Source organism: Episyrphus balteatus, chromosome 2, assembly GCF_945859705.1.
Source record: "Episyrphus balteatus chromosome 2, idEpiBalt1.1, whole genome shotgun sequence".
NCBI lineage: Eukaryota > Metazoa > Arthropoda > Insecta > Diptera > Syrphidae > Episyrphus > Episyrphus balteatus.
In genome coordinates this window covers 50,944,247-50,966,306 of record NC_079135.1, presented here as the reverse complement: position 1 = coordinate 50,966,306, position 22,060 = coordinate 50,944,247, and the positions used below count along the sequence as shown (strand labels likewise).

Here is a 22,060-nt window from a genome sequence, read left to right as displayed (position 1 = left end):
AAATAAAAAAAAACACTCATACGCCGTAGTGACCCATATTTTTTGAGGTTTTCCAAAACTGACGAGTACGTTAGTCTCTATTTCCATAGAAAACTAATTAATCTGTGTTCATCTGTGGTAAAATAAAACTATGTCGATTAAAAGTCTGAATTTAATTTTCTTTGTTAAGGGAAGATAATTTTTAGATGGAACGTCCAATGCAGCAGAAAGTTAGAAAATTTAACAAAATTCTTATTCTCAAACCCAGATCTATCAAGATTGAATCAGACTACCAAATATTGGTATAAAAATTTAGTCGAATGAAAAATAAAGAAAATCCATAAATTTTAATATTTCCATCATATAATTTCGATATAATTTAGTTTTTTTTTTATAATATTTTTGTATACTAAAATTTTATTTGCATTATTATTTAATAATAATTATTAAAATTTATAATATAATAATATAATAATAATAATAAAGTACATATTTTTTTTTTTTGCTTTTATTTTATTTGCCTTCTATATAGATTGCTATATAGAGTCCCTCTTACGTCTTACGTGTTTTTTCTTATTGCAATTCATCATGTATCTGGGTATATGTGTAGGTGATGCAAGGTGTTTACAAATTTACAAGTTTTTTTTTTTTTTTTTTTGTTATCAAAATGATTTTTATTTAAGTTTTTTTATGTTTTCAATTCAACACGAAATGAACAAAAATTTTGTTAATACTTCAAAGTAATTTATATAAACTATAATAGTGATTTTATTGTTAATTGATTGATTTGCAGTTTCGTGTGAAGAATTTTTATTTTTTTTTTATTTTATGAAAACATAGAAATACACATATACATACATACAAATATCTTATTTTAAGAAATTTAAATATTTACATTTACAATAGACTAATAATTTAAGAAATAATATTGCAAAGTTAACAATTATAACAGAAAAAAAAAAGATAATGTTGTTTATTTTTTTAAATATATTTTACTTGTTTTTAACATATTGCTTATTTTTTTTTTTTTTGTATTTCAAGTGAAGTTTCTCATTATTAAGATAAAATTAAAAATTGTATTTAAAAAAGTTTCTCGTTAATGCAAAAACAAGGCCAAATTCTAAGATGCAATATTTAAGAAAATGTTGCATTTTGGAACAGTAGTCAGTTATGTTTTTATATTCAGAAGCAATTTTCTTATCATAAGAATTCACTTGCAGAAAAGCTTATCTTGCTCTGTTACACTCTAACCTAAAGAAGGTACACAGAGAAAAAAATCATAGCATTAAAAAGTAAATGTTTTTCAGATTAAAATTTCTCCCAAACTTAAATAACATAAAAAGTGAAGTAGGTCATGAGTGAATCACCAACATAAAGTTTGTTTGAAACTTATTAAAAAACCTGAATCCCTAAGAGTTTTTCTTTAATTCTATGAACAATTAATATCCGATTTCTTGAGAAAGTTCTAGCTCTTAAAATTCAGTTTAAGGATATTTTTCCATTCTTATTTAAACTTAAATCTTGTTTTAAAAGCTATAACTTTGTTAAGAAATCGAACGTTAATATACCAAAATAATCAAACCAGCAATTAAATTTTAAATTTTTTTTCGTAAACTGAAATGTAACTAAAACACAATAAAATTCATTTAATTTCCAATTTTAAGTGAAAGAAAATTGAATATTTGGCAATTTTTAAATCTCAAGACAATAATTCATGACAAAAAACTCATTTGACTGAATCTTGTTGAGTTTAATCTTTAAAAAAAACATTTACGAGTATACTATTTCCAAATTTTTTCCATCCAAAATATTTTTGTTCGCCCGGAATTATCAAAGCTGTTGTGAGTTTCATCCGAAGGGAATTAACATTTTCCGCCAAACTCGTTTCCTGATGATTGCCAATTAAAATTTTATCTGTTTAAGTTTCGTATGTTTCCATACTTGCAGTTTGGATGCTATTTTATACCGTCAATTTCATTATAATTTTTGAACAACAACAACACCTTGAAGGTGCTACCTGTCATTTTATCTGAAAAAGTTCAAAGTACGGAGAGTTGTCCGAACTTGAACAACTTTTCGACGGGAACTGATGTAAGGGAAAAGCGAAATTCAATTTTTCCGGTTGAAATCGTGTTCACGTGAAACTCACGATAAGGCTGATTAATTTGTAAGTATCTAGCCAACGCATTTGAAAATAAGAAATATGACAGTCAGTTCGATACGTCGATAGCCGTTTTTTATTTTTCTTTTCGTTCAAAAAAGTACTGCCCACAAATACTGTTAAAAAATTGATTAAGAAAATTGATTTAACATTAAAAAAATTATTTAAAAAATTGAAGTTACTTAAGTTTAAAATAATATTACAGCGTGGCATATTCATCATGACAATTCTAAGACAAGTCTGTAAAGAATTCAAACCATTACATAGAGGAAAAACCTAAGTGAGCTAAAACGAACATTCGTACTTATGCTCTAGATCTTAACTTGGTTTTACTTGCTTGGTTATCTCAATCCTCAAAGTTTCTTAATGTTTTGGATAACCTATTAGTGCAATCTCAGGCAATCCTGAATTGAAAATTTTTCTTCAGATGTTAATTCTGATTTCAGTGATTAAAATAAATATGACTTCACTTCGCAGAAAGCTTGGATTGACACCTAACTTTAATAAGCTGCGTTCCTTTGAAAATATTTATCTACTTTTTAGTACTTAAAGCTGCTTTGAACTACTTTTTCAGTATAGCAAAAGTAATTCAAAGTAGTTTTAAGTACTAAAAAGTAGATAAATATTTCCAAAGGAACGCACACTGAAAATAATAAATTTCGTAAAATTACGAAAATCGTTTCATACACTACATTTTCGTTGGCCCAACGAAACTTTCTTTGGCTCAACGAAAATATGTAATTTTTCGTAATATGAAAACCTTCATCAATTAATGAAAACGTTTCATACACTTTTTCTCCCTACCCTGGGCCAAAAAATCCAACTTAATGAAAAGATTCATCACTTAACGAAAAATTTCATACTCATTTTAAAGAATAAAAATAAGAATTTTTTCCTTACTTTATCAAAGTTTTAATCAAGTAACGAAAAAATTCATTAACTTATGAAATTCAACATTAACTAACGAAAATCTTCATAAGCTTATGAAAATTCTTCATATACTAATGAAATATTACATTGGCTTATGAAAAAATACATCAGTTAACGAAAAAAATCGTTGCCTTACAAAAAAAAACGTAGACTTGGGTGCATTTCTATTTTAATGATTAAAAATTGAATCTTGCTTTATATAGTTCACATTAGGTTTTTGTTTAAAAATCTATGTAAGTTGAGCTGAATATAAAAAATATTTGCGTATTGACAAGGTGTCTCACGATAAGTCGGACTCATCAGTTGACTTAAGTGAGCTCAACCTTGTCGAAACGCCAATTTTTGGTTTGGACTATTAAATCAATGATTTAACAGGTCCAATAAAATGTTTATAAAAAGAAAAATTAATGAAAAAAATCGTAGGTTAACGAAAAACTTCGTAATTCTACGAAAAGAATGTAAAAATAATCTACTAAAAAAATAATTAATACAACGAAAAGTTTCGTTAGCTAACGAATATTTTTTCGTAATTTAATTAAAATATTCATAAAATTTACGAAAAACTTCGTTAGCTTACGAAAGTTTTAATTAAATTTTACGTTAATTGATGAAAAAATTTCGTAAAGTGATGTAAAAATTCATTAATTCTCGATCAAAAATTTTTATGAAAAATTTCATTAAAATACGAAAGTTTTCGTTAATTGATGAAGTTCTTCATTAACGTATGAAAGCCATTTCGTTGAGCCAATTAAATTTTTCATCGGCTGAAAATTAATTAAATTTTCGTTGGCTCAACGAATTTTTTCGTTGTATTTACGTAAGGATTTGGTTCAGTGCAGCTATAATAATACAACTACAGATATTTCTCAACTTAAGTAAAGACTACAAATTGCGTTCTCAGTTTTACATAGATTACTGAGTACTTAAAATCAACAAAACAAGTTTTATAGATATTTGTTTTTTAATTGTGTTTGATTTAAAATAGTGATAAACTAGAATAAAAAAAGAAAAATTCAATGTATCTCTTCAAGATGGAAAACTGGAATTTAAAGTCCTTAACATTGAGCGACACTCTAAATTAAGGATGCGCAAAAATGCATTTTATCAAATAACTCGGTTCTATTATGAAAGGTTTTGTTTTAAAAAAACAAAGTGTGAAATAATACAATTCTTCCATGACTTATTTTTTTTTTTTTTCTGTAGAACAGATTAATACCGAGTTATTTTGGTAAAACAAGCACACTAAATTGTGTAGTAGGAATTTTACAATCTGTGAAAAACAAACTGTTCAATTTATTTAAAACCCACTGCATACTTAAGAACGATATTACAATGCACCTAGAACTAGCTTACAGCCTATTTAAAACTCATTTGTCATTAATATAAAACTGTTTTAGGAAGCTAAATTTTTAATGTTGATAAAACAGGAAGTGGTTAACCTTATTTATCGAAAAGTAAATAAATATTGATTTGTAAAAATAAAAGGTTTTGAGTAATTTCTGCAAACATTTTTGTTTTGTTTTTGAAACTATAAATAGTTTTAAAATTTTCAAATTTGATTTAATCAAGTGATGATATTTTGCTGTACTTATCTGGTGTCTGGATTCAAAATTATTTTACCCATATGAAATTCAAGTATCTTTTTACAATATTTCTTTTAGTGTTAAACTGCCAACTAATCTTAAAATACCAAGATTCATTCATAAAGTTGTATAAATATTACTGTTTGTATACGAAAATGTTCAATAAATAAAATAATTTTTTTTATAAATTTAGTTGAAAAACTTCAGTTTCAATTACTTAATAAACAATATGTTAAAAACGTTCAATTGAAAAATTTTATATCCTTTTATAATATATTTTTTTTTGATGCAAAATCGAATTTAATCAAAATTATTGCAAAAGAATATTGTATATATTTTTGTTTGTTTTGTTTGATAGTTTAAAAAAAAATTCACTGTCTATGTTTGTGTTGATATTATTTTTTTTAAATTTAATTTAAATTTTAATATAAATGTTCAAATAAAATTTTTAATGTTTTCTTATTTATTTTACAATACATGTTCAAGTTTATCACAGATTACAAATGCTTTACATAATTATTTTATATTTAATTAATTCCATTAATTTTTTGTTTGTTTTGTTTTTCTTAAAATTTTAAATTACATTAATGATATTGTTGTTTTTTTTTTAATTTGTTTTATTTTGTTTTTTCTTGTTGTTGTATTTTCTTTTTAAATTTTTCTTTTTTTAATTCTCTTTATCTTAATGACTATTTATTAATAATAACTATTATTAATTAGCTTTATATTATTAAATTTCTTTTAATTATTAATATTTTTTTTTGTTTTTTTACAAACTACGCAGGTAGAGAAGAAAAGAAGAAGAATAAAAATACTTATATTTTTTTTTAAGTAAATTTTTTTTTTTTATAAATATTATCAATTTTTTGTTTTTAGTAATAAATGTGTGTGTGAAGTAAACAAATTGCTTTAGCTGCTATTTTATATTTTTTTTTTATAATAATATAATAAAAGGTAGGGAGAAAAACTAAAATAAAATTCTATGCACGTTTTCTGATATTGCAATAAGTCTTCATCATTGTGTTAGTTGCACTTTGCCCATATAAAACGTGTGTGTTATTTTTTGTTTTTATATTGTTGTTGTTTTTCATGTGGTTGTTTTTTTTTTTTTTTGCGGTTGTATAAAGCTCTTTGATAAAAGAAAATTTTAATATATTTTTATTTTCATCTGACAGGATATTTTTTTTTCTATCGTATACTAATGTCACTGGAATTGATTTAGCTAACATATCTGGATGGTGGCTAGTTGTAGCGGTAGTAGCTTTGTTGCTGATGATAATTGTAATCTGAAAAAATAAAAGAAAATACATTAGAATAAATTTCAAAGAAAAAGTATCCTTAAAAGGATTTATACAATTTTTTAGTTATATTTACATACTTAAAGTCCTTTTTTATATCAATCATCAAATGAAGTGCGGGATTAAGAAAAATAAGGGTTTAAAATTGTTTTATAAAGGCTTTAAGTGAATTGAAGTTATTTTTGCAAAAGAATTGTGGGAAAGGATGAACAAATAAATCAAAAACTACTTATTTAAATGAAATAAACTTTTAAAAAATTATGCAAATATACAATAAAGTAATAAATGTTGTTAAATGTTAATTTCTGCATTAAACTTTTATCATTTTTTTCTTCACAACATTGTATTGTGAAATGTTGTACCTAAACAAAAAAAAAAAACAAAATCGGTCACGCTCAATGAAATAATACACAATTGTAAATCTTAACAATCATCAATACGAACGAAATGGAACGTAACTAATGGATATTATGTATTATATGGGCAATGATATTGATGCATCAAGCAAGCAAACGGAAATATGTATAAAAAAAATATGGAAAAAAATGTTGGCAAATGCTCGAATTGAGTTACATATCTAAAGCGCCAACAGTTATATTACATTTTTTCCTGTTTATTAAATTTCCTTTAAGGCATTATAGTTATACTATATAATAGGCTTTTTCGCATAGCAAATAAATTATTACCTATCGATAAAGCAAAACAAAGCCATAGAGTTTTGGTATTGGCATTAAGTATTACGTGCTAAGTTGTTAATTTGGGTTAACAACTGCCTTTAGGTAGCTTTGTAAGTAAAACACAAGGTAATTGCGTGTTGGATTTTAAAATCCATGTCGATTGTGTAAGAAAAACAAAAAAAAAATCAAATGGAATGTTTTCAATTTCCACACATAAATGTTTTGCCTAAAGTGGCAAAATATATCCAATTTGCAAATCATTCAGAAATTTAAAGAAGTTTTCATGGGCAAAATACATTGTCTTGGCTTAGATTACTAGCTATTGAAATATACATAATTTCAAAATCAATAGCTACATGTTAAAGTGAAATAAGTCTCTAAAAGATGAAAGAAACTCCCTAAAAGATATGATGTCAATTCCTAAAATACTGTGGATAAAATAGCCTCTATACGGAATTCTAGATTTTTTTCTCCAACCTTTCGCAGCTTAAGTACCTGTAGAGTACCTACAATGTAGAGAAAAATTGTTGACGATTCAATAATATAATAATACAGTCAAATAAGGTGAAAAAAGGGGTAAACCTTGGAATGAATGCTAATAGAAATTTTTTGCTCAATACCTTCGTTTGACATTCTATAACATACCTCAAAAGTCTAGAAAAGCCTTAAATCGCAAGTCGCGATTTAAGGCTCAAACCGCGAAATTTAGATTTTCGAAATAAGCAATAAACTACAATGGTATTATATGCACATATGATACATGAAGTATTTTTTAATGTTGATTATAACAAATCTAAAATCAAGGCAATCTGACGTCTCTGAAAAAAGTTATACCTTTTTTTCATCTGTCAACCCATATTATTGCAACAGTTGCTAACTTACTACCGATAAACCTTTTATAGTTATGGTAGAGGAACCAGATTTTGCATGAAGGTTTTCACATCCATTATCATTAAGAATCAAAACAATGCAATGAAAAAAAACATTCATATCTATGAAAAAATGGTATTTTTTGATAAAAGGGGAAATTTTGGGATATGCGCTAAAAAACATCCTGGTTCATTCTTGGAATTAGTGCTAATAGGCTAATTTTTTTGTTTCTATCTTGGATATTCTATAACTTATGTCAAAAATCTAAAAAAATCTCATGTCCGCAAGTCCTAATTTTTCAGGTTAAACTAAATTAGGTGCAGATTTACAAAAAATTAGCCTTTTAGCAGTAATTCCAAGAATTTACCGGAATGTTTTTTAGTGCATAATTTCTATTAGAATTCATTCCAAGGTTGAACCCTTATTTGACTGGATTATTAGTAAATCAACGAAGCTTCTCGTTTTTTACAGAACCATCACTCGAACCTCTACTGCAGGTGCAAACAAATCATTTTCGCAATTTTGCAAATATTCGCGCTAGCAATAAGTAACTAACTTTATTGAAGCCCAGTAATTAATCATCATCATCATAAATAATGGACCAGCTTCAGTAGTTTAAATTTAAAGAAGTTTTAAAAGCGCAAACAAATCATGTTTCGCAAATATTTGTGCTGAACATATGTTTCAGTCAATGGAGGATCTACAGTATTTTTAGATAAAAACAAATAATGTTTCGCAATTTAGCAACTTACTACATTCACAGATATACGAACTATTTGAACTTAAGGGATAGAATTTTAACAAAATTATTTACTATTTTTGTTTAACATTTTAGTTGTACCTTCGTTCAAAATAATTTTTTGAAATTTCGCAACATACTGCGATTAAAAATATATACAATATATATATAATTTCGGTTTTTCCTTTTTGTGTTCAAAAGAATTTTCGGCTGTTAACCTTAATGGTAACAAATTGTGTTTCGCAATATCGCAATTTACTGTTATCACAGTTTTATATAGCTATAATTTTTCCAACAAATGTTTTTCTAACAAAACTCTTTATTCTTTATGTAAATTTCAGGAATAAAATTTAAGCTGTTAAGTTAGGTACCTATTCTAAAATTGTAAACAATTCACGTTTCGCAATCTTGCAACTTCTTGTACTTATTCGCAGATACATAAACGATTAAAGAATTTTTCAAACCAAACTTGCTCCTCTTTGTATTTATTTAGGAACGATATAAGCTGTTTGCTGTTACGAGCGAAAAAATCGGGCTACGAAATTTTGCAAATATATATTTTGCAAATATATATTTAGCTATTTAAGCCCATGTAAAAATAATGTAAAAGAAAATTTGTCCTCTTAAAGAAATTTATTTCCTAAACTAATCAAGGAGAAGAAATTATCAAACAAGCTTAGGTGAAAAGAATGTGCATCAAGCCGTTTTCAAAATATCATATTAACAATATATACAAAATATTTTCACACAAAATTGTCTTAGACTTGAGAACCACATTCATATCAACCAGCCGCAATACTACGTGCGTTCCAATTGTGGACTGTGTTTGGTCTACCACTTTGTACCAACTACAAATTCTTTGAATCTTTTAAAACGCGATGTTATTTTTGTTTGTGTAATTTCTTTGAAAACACAAACAAAACAAAAATTACAAAAAACATTTCAAAAAACTGTCTCTCAATTCGATCTTTGGATTTTGTTAACATTGCAATGCGAATTGGCAAATGAAATTAATTAATTAGCCACCTTGGTGGCAAAACACTATACACATTGATGTTGCACGAACGTGGCTGCAGCGATCCAGCGAGCCAGCCAGCCAGCCAGTACCACATATCGGGAGAGAGATGCGCATTAAGATTCTAGACTCATTCAGCCATATAGCCAAGAATCAATTCATTCACTGAAATCCAAAAGCGGATGCGCAACATACCAATATTTTTTGGCGGACTTTGCAAAATATGTGTGTGTATGTGTGTTTGAAGAAAATAGTGTGGGGTTTTGAAAAGAAACTGGTTGAAACTTATAGAGAGCCTCTCGTTTCTGCCTACTGTTGGTAGCTGCTGGTATACATACAACTCAGGTGCGCCGCAACATGCGGCCAAAAGAAATGAAATCCAATCTGGTCTTCATCCATCACTGTCGACAGATAACAACAGGTTGCACGTGTGTATCTTTACATGCGCACATATATTTACATATAAAGGTATAACGTAGACTTTTGTATCCTCTCGCAAGATTACTGCAATCACTGCGCGGACCAATGAAATCGCATTGGACGGTTAGCACGGACGATATGCAGATGACGTTTGACTTTGATTGCGTGCTCGCAGAGTAGAGGGGCACACATAATGCGAAAAAAAATCTTAAATGCAATATGTTGGCAAATTAATGTCTTGGCCATTGCAATACAAACGAGTCTTCGGACATTTTCGCAAAACAGGTATAATATCCATTTATACATTTGTATATGTATATTTTTATATACAGAGTTCGAGTTAAGCTTCATCTCGAATTACACACACATTTTTATTGGAATCATTTTTGAACGCCCCATTCATGAATATCTTCGCTCAGCTTCTACCTTTAAAATAAAATTTGACAAAAATGAAAAAAGGTCGACGAAATTTATTTCTGAATGTCCAAATATTTGCAAACGTAGGCGTTAGTGGCATACATATATATCTAAAGGTTCGATTCCTCTCTGTCTGGAGTTCACCTAAAGTGCCTGGTAAAGTATCTGATTGATGAGTTCCCATTTCACGGTGATAAGGTATGTGCGGCATTCTTTCGTGGTGAATCAAAAAAAGATTGTTTTTTTTTTACGCAAAAGTCAATCAATGAGTCCAAAGAAGAAGAGAAAAAAAAGAAACAAACACCGATTGAGAAGATGTCCTCAAAGATAACAGATATCCGGTAAAAAACTTTAAACTTAAATGTCAGAGCCGCATTTGTGTTAGAATTAAGTTTTAAAAATATTTGATTTCTGATATGTTGTTTCTATAAGGTTTTTGTAAGGCTTTTCGCAAAAACAACTCTTCTATAAGAGCATTGAATTTCGCTAACTTCTTATTTCAGGAGGACTACCAAATAAAAAAGGGTTTTAAGAAGAAATTCTATAATGTTTCCAATCAGTTATCTTACAGAAGGTATTGTCATTAAACATCGAAAACGTTTCATTTTACAATAATATAAGAGTTCGAATTATGGGTATTTGGATAAAAATTATGGAGGCCTAATAAGAAAGTAGATTTCTATTAAAACAAAAATTTAAATAGAGGCTTTATGGAAGTGTAAACTTCTATTAAGTTTCCAATCAGTTAACTCATACAAGCTGATATAAATCCAAAACCGACAGGGTTTTTATCATGTTTTTTTCGGGAGCTTTTGTAAGCAGCTATAAGGTTTGGTTTTGATTTATTGAAATAAGAAAAGATAACAATTGATACGTATACAAATGCGGAATACCATAAAATTTAAAATTTGGTGTCTTATACAAGTTGTTTTCTCAGCGTCAGCGTCTTACAATTTTCAATAAATAAGACGGCGAGGTATATTTAAGTTTGAGTTTCTATATTATCTCCACTTGATTATTGAGATTGTTTACTGCGTTTAATTGATATGACATGGACATAAGAAGAACTAGCTCTTTTAGAAGAATTACAGAAGCTTCTCATTACTCCATTAACACTTCATTATAACATTAATTTAAATTTTCTAATTTGCATTCAAAAATAGAATGTGTACAAACTTTTCTTATAGAAAGAATTTCAAAAACATAGTCATTTATTCTCTGAAGAAGTTTTAGCTTCGATAAAGAAGTCTTTTCGAAATTGTATGTTAAGTTAATAGGAAAAAGTGGAAACAATGATTCAAAACTAAATGACTTTTTCTTGTTGTTGCTTGATATAAAAAAAATTTGAAATGGCCTTAAACATCTTGGCCAATTTCGTCCCTGGAAAACACCATCCATACTACCACCACCACACAATGCCAGGATGTCCTAAATTATCGATACCGCGCGGTAGTTTTTGTTAATTAATTGAGCCTCTCTCTCCGAACGACAACATGGCCAACAAAGGAGGATGAGGCTGTTGCTATTGCTGATTTCCCGTGATTTACTTTGGGAAACGAATCATCATCATCAACATCGTCATCGAGAATGTGGTCGTTCGTCGACGGCGAAGACCGACTACGACGTTCATAGATACTTATCGCTCCATTCAATCCTCCAATGTCAGCTACTTTGTTCTGTGTTTGGCATTCATCGTCTAATCAGATCGAAACGATTTAATTTATTAGATAGAGTTAGAGAGAGAGTGAAAGAGAGCAAAACAACAAGAAGCCTTTTGCTAAACTCTCAAAATATTCAAAGGGATTGTGTGCAGTGTCTTTTGGGAGTTGAGAGCCAAGAGTTTGGCAAATATTTGGGTAATGAATCTAATGAAAATATGCATAGACAAAAACTAGACTGCATTGTTGTGAAGGGTTGTGAAACTTGCAACCCTTCCTTTTTTCTAATGCGAGCGCGGTTTTCATCCCCTTTACCTTAAATTTTGTTCTTTTTTGAATATCTAACGGAAATCCAGAGAAAAGGAGGGTTCCCCATGGTTAATCCTAATGGATTCTGATTGAGATTTAATTATTTCATTCAATTTTCTAGATGACTTCGTCCTTACGACCAAGGAGGGTGGATGGTTGTTGTGTTTTCCTTCAAGGGTCGGTCGCCCTAGAAGTCAAAGAAGAAAAAGACACGAAACTAGCAGTAGCGGTGGTCGGTTGTTGGATTTAAGAGCGGAATAGACCCATCTCAAGTCAGAAGGTTAATGAAGTGAGTAATTCTGTGGATGAACTTAATTGAAAAGGATCTCTCCTTAAGATGGGAGAAGAAGAAGAAGAAATTATACAATATACATTTTAAGAAAAAGAACGAAATCAAAGAAGGAAGAAAGTATAAGAAAAAAAAACTAGAAAGGACCTTTTGTTTTTTGTTTTGGAAAAAAGGATGATGGGGAGTTTTCATGCAAATTAACATCATCAACTCACCTTGAAGCGCGTCGAGAGGAGTTCATTTCATTTGATATTGCTGCGCGCTTAAAAAAGTTCTAGAAGATGGAGGAGCCCCGACTGTTGCTGATTGCTGGGCGATGAAAACGATGACGATGACGCTGCCTAAACCGGTGACACAAATCCTGTCGAGATTTGTTGACTGCACATGGAATGGAAAGGAAGTTGATTAGAACTGATTTTTTTTAAGTAATTTGGCTATGAACCAAAAATAACAACTTATAAGTTGATTTGTCACCTCTTGAAAAACGGCTTAAAAGCTGCCGCTACACTGTCCTGATGACTATGATGATGGTTATGGGGACTGTCCATCATTTGTTGGGTATAGTCCTTGCCAGGTGAATGGTCCTGCAGGCGGGTAAAGCTACCAACGTAGCTGCTATTGCTACTGCTACTGTTGCTGCTCGGTGAGGAATCACCGATGTAGCTGTTGTTGCTGTTTGAAGAATTGTTTGTGGCACCAAGGCCGTTTACTGCTGAATTATTGTAGCAGGTACCTGTCATAGGGGTTGTTGAACCGGTAAGAAGGCTCCCCGCCACGCTCGGCAGTTTCATATTCGGTGGAGTTTGGGGCGGTGTATCGGTTTGGACATCGGGAAACCCCATCTGGTTCGATTGCTGCTGCTGTTGGTGGTGTTGCTGTGGGGATAATTGCTGGTGCTGCTGCTGTTGGAGCTGCGTAGGATTTGCGCTCGTATTCCCCGGTATAGCCGCTGTAGTAGGGGTGGTAGGCGTACTTTGAAGATGCGTATTTGTCATATTGTTCGTAGGGTAGGCCCCCTGGTGGACACCCGCCGTAGCCCCTAGAAACCCCCCGTACCCCCGAGTATAAGGCGAACTTCCGAAATTGTTCATCGGATTCATTTGATGGTGTTGCTGTTGTTGTTGCTGCTGCTGTTGCTGCAACTGTGTGCCCTGCTGCTGATGTTGCATCTGTTGTTGTTGCTGCTGCTGGGTCATACCAGCTGCCATATTGTTCATAGGAGCTTGCATATTTATCATTCGCGTACCGTTTCCACCACTCGGATTGGTATTGAGCTGCTGAGCATGCTCCGCCTGTTGCTGGGCGGTGGTGTTGTGCAAATGGTGATGTTGAGATTGATGCTGCTGTTGCTGCTGCTGATAGTTTTCCATCCAAGCCTGTTGCATTTGATGCTGCTGCTGCTGCTGAAGGTGTTGCTGCTGCTGCTGGTGATGCTGCTGATGTTGTTGCTGCTGCTGCTGCTGTTGCTGTTGCAGCTGCTGGTGATGGTGCAGTTGGTGTCCCAGAAACGCCGAAGGTGGTGGTGTTTTGCAAGCGGCTGTGTCTGCCAGACTCCAAATTTTGGGCTTGGTTGCTGGAATCGGGACCCCACAGTCGCTGCTTATCTGGTTTTTTGGCCCACTCATTTCGTCTTTGATGCCAGGGTAACCACCTAACATGGCATGATGGTGCTGATACGCCGGATGGTGGTGATGATGGGCATTCATATGATGACCAACATGTCCTCCGACTATTCCAAGATTCTCGGGCTTTCTATCATCATCGGTTAGGTCGTCATCATCGTCGTCCTTTTCATGCTCAGACTTCACATGGTGCATTGAATCTAAAAGAGAACCAAGTCTAAGTGTCTATGTATGTTGTTCGTGTTCAGATCAGAGAGTGTTCATTCAACCAGCAATCCCACAAAATTCTACTAACTAATAACTCTTTCTCATCCCCCCCCCCCCCCATTCACCCTTTTTCACATCGACCCTAGAAAAGCAGAGGCAGGCCAAGGTGTTGAACACACACTTTACAATGGAATTCTAAATCCCAAACCTTTGTTGAGATTTCCTCTTTTGCGAGTTGAAAGGAAAATTCCTACGTCGTGTACACGCACCAGATACCTTGGTCAGATACCTAATGACAGCTTGACAAATTTCCCCCACAGAGACACCCTTTACGGAATTCATATGAAAATGAAATCGAGGTGAGCCAGTAAGGTTCTGTAAGATATTCTAAGGATACACCAGCACACACCACTCGGATTGCTTCTATATACACCAACTTTCATGCAAATCCCCAGAATAATGAAAGATCTACGTGAGAAAATGTTGGCAAGCTCTCTATCTATAGGCCTAGAAGGTATACCTTTTTGTATCCCTGAAATATGAGGGAGGCGAAATCTTATTAAAATTTCCATAACAATGCGGGAGGAAGTTTCGAGTGTAAGTATAAGTAAGGTGTACGTATAAAGACATAGGTATAAGGTATAGGTAGGTATTGTGCATTAGAGCCAAAGGCTTCTCTTTGACATTGCTTTTCCTTCCGGCAACGCCACCCAGCGTATGACTCAATTTCGGGGTTGTTGTTCTTATAAAAAGGGATGAATATAAACTTTTCTACAAAGCACAATGTTCGAATGAGTGAGTGTGTGTGGCTTTATTTACAATTGAAAGGCACGAGACTGTGAAACGATCGCACATAATCAAAAGTCATAATAGAGCAATCGTCATGATAACCCATGCAAACAAATAAATGGTTGAAAAGTTTGGCAAAAGAAAAATAAAACACACTGCGAGAGGGGTTATATTGAATGAAATGAAGATGACGATGATGATGATGATTTTTATGGTGATGAAGATGAGGATATGAGGATAAAGATGATGAACACATATATCGGGGTTGTTACGTTGGAGTACGCAATTTATAATAGCAGTATGGATTTTAAAACAGTATGGGGTTATTTTGGGCATTTATCATCTCAAATATGAGTGGGTTGTCACACATATGCATGATAAAGGATAGGAGATTGCTGACTTAAGGGAATTAAAAAAGATGGTAAATAGAATTTACTAATTCCTGTGGTCGTAACACTTTTTGAGGAGGATGTTATGTTTGTTATGGTATTTGGGGAGAGAGGAAAAAGTTGGAAAAGGGTATTAATTAACAGTTGCTTAGAAGGTACTTTTTAATCAAGATATTTGAAACGAATACAGGGAATCCAATATGCGTTTCTCCAGGCTGAAACAAGATCTTCAACACGAAGTAAAAAGCCTTTGAAAACCTTAGGAACACTTTATTTTCGGCAGCATGATGAAGATCTTCGTATGTACAAATTTAGGCATTTAACTACACTGAAAATAATAAATTTCGTAAAATTACGAAAATAGTATCATACACTACATTTTCGTTGGCCCAACGAAACATTCGTTGGCTCAACGAAAATATGTAATTTTTCGTAATATGAAAACATTCATCAATTAGGTAATGAAAACGTTTCATACACTTTTTCTCCCTTTTTAGTGCCAAAAAATCCAATTCAATGAAAAGATTCATCAATTAACGAAAAATTTCATACTCATTTTAAAGAACAAAAATACGATTTTTTTCCTTACTTAATCAAAGTTTGAATTAAGTAACGAAAAAATTCATTAACTTATGAAATTCAACATTAACTAACGAAAATCTTCATAAGCTTATGAAAATTCTTCATATACTAATGAAATATTATATTGGCTTATGAAAAAATACATCAGTTAACGAAAAAAAATCGTTGCCTTACAAAATAAAAAAAAAAAAAAAATTTGACTTGGGTGCATTTCTGTTTTAATGGTTAAAAATTGAATCTTGCTGGATATAGTTCACATTAGGTTTTTGTTTAAAAATCTATGTAAGATGAGCTGAATATAAAAAATATTTGCGTATTGACAAGGTGTCTCACGGATAAGTCAACTGATGAGTCCAAGTGAGCTCCACCGGGTCGAAACGCCATTTTTTTGTTTGGACTGTATTAAATTAATAATATTTTAATAAGTCCAATAAATATTTAACAATAATCTACTAAAAAAAAAAATAATACAACGAAAAGTTTCGTTAGCTAACGAATATTTTTTTCGTAATTTAATTAAAATTTTCATTAAATTTACGAAAAAATTCGTTAGCTAACGAAAGTTCTTTCATAAATTAATCAAAAAATACATTGACTAACGAAAAATATCACCGTGGTTAATTAAATTTTACGTTAATCAATGAAAAAGTTTCGTAAAGTGATGTAAAAATTCATTAATTCGCGATCAAAAATGTTTATGAAAAATTTCATTAAAATACGACAGTTTTCGTTAGTTGATGAAGTTCTTCATTAACGTATGAAAGCCATTTCGTTGAGCCAATTAAATTTTTCATCGGCTGAAAATTAATTAAATTTTCGTTGGCTCAACGAATTTTTTCGTTGTATTTACGTAAGGATTTGGTTCAGTGTACAGATTGAGCTGCTTGAAAGAAAAATTAACAGGTTCAAAGTTAATGGCAGTAAATTCTTAAACGAAAGCCCAGAGAGAGAAACAGAACCCAAAGAAGGCTTGATCTTGTGAACTGCTTTAAGGGTGATCCTCAAAGACTTTGGAAGCGTTAATTTAGAGATAGAGTTGGCTGGAAGAAAAAGTTATGCAATGCCAGTAAGTTAAACCGGTAAATTCTTCAAATGGAAATATGGAAGAATTGATCTTCGATGACATGATCTGGTTGAAGAGATGTGATCTTCGTCAAATAGTTTGACGAAAATCTTAGGAATGTCCAATTGAGTGATTAGGGTGAAGCATATCTTCAACGAAATTTGTTCAAATAAAATATAAGGAAGCTAGGTATTAATTTGGCTTGAAGAAACTAATACGCAGTGCCAGTTAATTCTCTACGTCATTCTATGGGGCACGAAAGAAATAAAGACAATCCTCATTCTAGATATTAGAAAACCTTCAGTTACATAATGGTATTAAAAAGGAAGCAAATACTTAAAATAAGATAGGTAATGTGTTCGACGTCTGTCCAGAACCCGATCTTTGAAGTTGGTGTTCAACTACTTATGGTAAAAATAATTGAGTTAGTGATAAAGTTGGCTTAAAGAAACTACTAAAGTATAAGCCTTGAAGATTTGTATCATAATCTACCTATGGGAAAGTAATAAATTACACCTATTCTAATGGAATTTAAAAAACGACAAAGCGGAAAAGATATATGTTTTCAGATAAAGGTTTCGTCGAGAGTTATATGACTTGTAAAAAAACAATTTTTTAGATGGAAAATTCCAATCTTCAAATTCAATTAAAACAAATAACACAAGTAGAAAACAGTTATCAAAAGAAGTTAAAATAGACTTGGAGCTTCGGATGCCATGAGATATTTGAAAATGCAGTTTGTTTGATTACAGCAAGTAAATTAATATCTTTAAAAAAAAAAACCAGCAAATCAGCAATCAGTTAACAAATTCGTAATTGGCAGTTAGTTGTCTTGAAGTTAACCTTCGTTTGATATGACTGGACTTAAGTATTTAACAGGTTTTTAAATAAAATGCTTCGGGCTATGAATTTGATATATTTTTAAAGTTAACACTTGATTGAACTGCAGATTTTGAATTGACCGCATTTATATAAAACTGAGTATATGAGACTCTGAAGCAGAAACTTTTTGTAAAAGGACCAATTTGTTCAGTTCTAAAAATAAATCTGACTAACCCATCAGCGGGAGATACCTATAGGTATCTCACCCTCCTCTCCCCGACCCCTTCCATAACATCTTCAACCTAAAAATATTACAAAAACGAAACAAAACAAAACAAAAAAAAATGTCTGTGGCGTTAATAATTTCCATGAGAGAACTTTCCATCAATTTGCCTGTCAAAATTTTTTTGCAGAGCTTCTTCTTCCTGCCACATGGCACCACACTAAGGCTGTCATAAATATTTTATAACATCAATTACGAAGCACTTAAATTGGGGAAATTTTCTCTCTGTGTGATGATATTTCTTCATTGTGTTTCATATAATATAATGTTTAAGACCGCTCATTCATTGTTTCTCGTTTCTCAACCATATTCCATCCATCCATCCAATCCATCCATCCATCTATCCATTCATCCATTACTATACAATAAGTCAACGCGTATATAAACAGTAGATCCGAGGTGCTATACAATCCCATTCCACCTGCTAACTGCCTTCAACTTTGGAAAACATATCGATATATAAAAAGCTGTGTGTGGATTAGTTAAAAGGTTCGTGTGCCGAAATAAAATATAATAACCCTCAGTCAGTCAAAAAAGGACTCTCGCTTTCATATTAAGGATAACGACAAAGTGAGAATGCCACTTGTATCGACTTAGATTTAAAGATTTGGTGTTTATATTTTTGGGTGAGTGCATTAAAAAAACATTGTGCGTTCGTCTTCATTGGAATTGAAAAAAAAAAAAACAGTTCACAGGGTGTCTTTTTTTAAGTTGGAAATTGTTTTATTATTCAATTGTCGATGGAGAAACAAAAGGTTTGCCAGAAGTGAATTTTGGGCCAATTCTTTCATCTTACATCTTAAACGTCTATACATGGAAAAGCTGAAATTTCTTTAAAACGGTGGGATAGAAGACCTGAAGACACCAAATGGTCTTAGAAAACGCTCATAAGAAAACTTCGTCGCTAAATCAAATGTAGTTGCTTGTAAACTGGTTAACTTTAACTACTGAATATAGAATATAAACCGGAGTTACCAAGTTAACTTGGGCATTTAGGCACTACGATATCAGTGCTTCAAAAGTGATTGATACTCTCTTATGGAACGTGTGGTAAATACCAACCAATACTAGGATCTAACACAAAACGATTGAGCCTAGTTACACGTTTATTTTGGTCATCAATACTCAGTTGCTTTAGAATTCAGACTTCACGAAAATAGCATAGGACTTTCCTAGAAAGTGGAAGAACTGATAGAAATAACAAAAGGGTTTGATAATGTTGGCATTTTTCATGATCAACAAAGTAGCCCTTTCTTAAAACTTTAAATTAAAAACACTCGCCAGTTGAATCTGAAACACCCTTTAAACCATATAGTCTCTTAAAATGCAAGATTTACCCTTCATCGTCATCATAGAACAGCCCTCTTCTACAAGGCGTTGAAGCGTGCAACCCTCTCTTGAGCGTCAAAGTCAACTATACTATCGTCACTTGAACGCGCCGCATATGCTTCACCCCGGGTTATAAACCCCCTTGGGTGGTATTATGAAAAATACATTCCACACACACACACACACACTCTGTCGTGCCAGGCATCAGTATCAATATCAGCATCCTCGGCACGATAATAGATGACAATGAAGCTCTTTATTATTTTATATGCGAGTCAAAGTCGAAGTCGGTTTAGATCGGGCGGCGGCGGCGGGCGTGGGAGGTTGATAGGGATTGGTTTGGTTTTATAGTTGGTTTAGTTGGTGTTGATGCCAAACAATGATGCGGGACAGGAATGGAATTCGAATTGTTTTTCAGGGAATAGGTAGTGAATTTTTCTCCCTTTGCTCACTTAGCTCGTTCGAATAGAAAAAGCAGAAAGGGGCTAATTCAAAATGAAGATGCGCTATGATACGGTCTAAAATTTTTGGTGATAGATTAACCCCTCAATTGAGGTTGAACTTAATTTGGCGCAACAGCAAAAGGGGTTAACTCTCGCTGCTGCCGCCGTTGAAACCCAGGCCTAGGGAATCTGTATGACTTTGGGATGACTATTAATTAAAGGCACAAGGGTAGGTTTAAGCTATACCTATTGATAGTTGTTTTTGTTTTTGTTGGCAAACACAACATCGGATAGAGACTATCTTTCATGCCCATAGTTAACATTAACGCACTTTAAAGTGATATCGAGTTAAAGTCATATTTAAAATAACCTTCATGATAATAAAGCAGCAGTAATGCGCGACGACAAAAGGGGTTGACGAAGGCTTTTTGTTCTGCTGATTCCAGATTGAGGGTAAGGTTTGTGTTTTTTAGGCATCAGTATGAAGGCGCGGCAGCGGCAGAAGTTGACGCGGTTTTTCATTCATTCCGTGGTCTTTAGAGTTCAGCGAAGGTCTATTCGTCGTCCTTGTGTCGTCGTCAGCAACGTCCTTATACTACTGCTTCTGGCTGCTTTGGTAATGTGTTTCTATTATTATGTCAGCTCGGTATACGTGGGTATTATGCAAAGTGTTTTATGGTGGCTCGAGGGTTAATAAGATATAGTACATGGATTGCTCTTTTGTCTGTGCAATGCGCGGTAGCGGAGGCTATATGAGTGAGAGAGGACAAGAGGGAGTCAGCCGTTTGCCATACCATTTGGCTATTGAATTCTACTCTTGGCCAACATTTAACCCCTCCGTTGCCACCTCATTGCGCCAACCAGCTCTTTAAGAGCAGTTAATTGAAACTGAAAGGATGAATAATAGGGGGTTGAAATGGGAGCATCATAAATTAAACGCAAATAGCCCAGTCGGAGGCCGTTCGGTATAGGATAGAGCAGAGAGCGGTACGGTACGGTACGGTACGTATAGGTATAAAAAGATGACGGTGCTGTGTGCTGGTGATGGAGGGGGTAGAGATGACAGTAATAGTAGTGAAGGTGGTGGGTGGCAGGTGGCGGTATAGTGATAGTGGATATATACCAAAAAAAAAAAAAAAGGTATTTAGAGATTTATAGAGTCTCTCTTATATCTTACCTTTGTGGTCGCGATTTTTATCAGCATCAATGTCGTCCTTGTCCTTTTCATCATCAGACACCATAGCGTCATCATCGTCGTCGGTTTTATTTTTTGGCTCCCAAGTCATTTTGTTCTCTTTTTTCAGTCGCCGGCGGGCATTTGCGAACCACGTCGATACTTGCGTTAAGGTCATTTTTGTAATTATCGCCAACATGATCTTTTCACCCTTAGTCGGGTATGGATTCTTTTTGTGCTCGTTCAGCCAGGCCTTGAGGGTAGCCGTCGATTCGCGGGTTGCATTCTTCCGTCGCGCAGCTAAATCATAACCGGCGCCATATCTGAAATTATACAAAAATAAAAGAAAAACATTAGAGATCGCACACTTGGAGACACAAGTTGAAATATAGAGACGCTACAGAGGGGCTAAGAATATTTTCATATACAAATAGACTGAAACTTGCTGGCGGAAGAACGATGGTTTGTGGGTGCGATACTCGCGATCGCAATATACATTTTATATGATGGTGTGACGCAGGGTGGACATATTTCATAACTTTATTTAATGACCAATATGGGGTCCTTCTTTGGGTTTTTGTACATCATAACTCACGACGGGTGTCCTGGTTTGATGCATTCCCCTTTTGGCTGGTCATTATTTATCTCGTGAATAATCTCATACTATATAAACCTGGCACCAGTATCGCGCTCCGGTGCGGTCGGTAGTGTGTGTTGCATGGCTTCTTGCGCAGTCTTATGGAGCATTTTATGAGTATGTTTTGTAGCGTGTTCAGTCAATTTAGCATCTATCACATGGTCTGTCCACCAGCAAGTATAACAACGATATATAGTATAAAAGAATTTGCTCTGAAGGACGACGAGTGTTTGCTTGGTGCAACCATCAGGCAAGTCAAGCAAACTTATACAAGATTGAGATTCTTTGAATGGAATATTAAGAGTTACAAAACGGCAGGGGGGTTTTGTTGGGTTCTTATAAATTGTGCTCGTTCGCACGACTTACAATGCCAGA

The 22,060-nt window shown here is 32.8% G+C and overlaps 1 protein-coding gene across 2 annotated transcripts in view; it reads right to left on the bottom strand.

Annotated features, from left to right (window-relative positions):
- Window positions 1-5,748: 5,748 nt before the first annotated feature.
- LOC129911171 (homeobox protein araucan) overlaps window positions 5,749-22,060 on the bottom strand; it is a 148,676-nt gene continuing 132,364 nt past the window's right edge. For both annotated transcript variants that reach the window (XM_055988878.1, XM_055988879.1), the window contains exons 4-7: window positions 21,052-21,371; window positions 12,820-14,167; window positions 12,561-12,723; window positions 5,749-5,939 (exon numbers count right to left, since the gene is read on the bottom strand). In XM_055988878.1, the coding sequence (XP_055844853.1) occupies window positions 12,687-12,723; window positions 12,820-14,167; window positions 21,052-21,371 (1,705 nt within the window). In that variant the 3' untranslated portion in view covers window positions 5,749-5,939; window positions 12,561-12,686. The remainder of the gene's footprint in view (window positions 5,940-12,560; window positions 12,724-12,819; window positions 14,168-21,051; window positions 21,372-22,060) is intronic.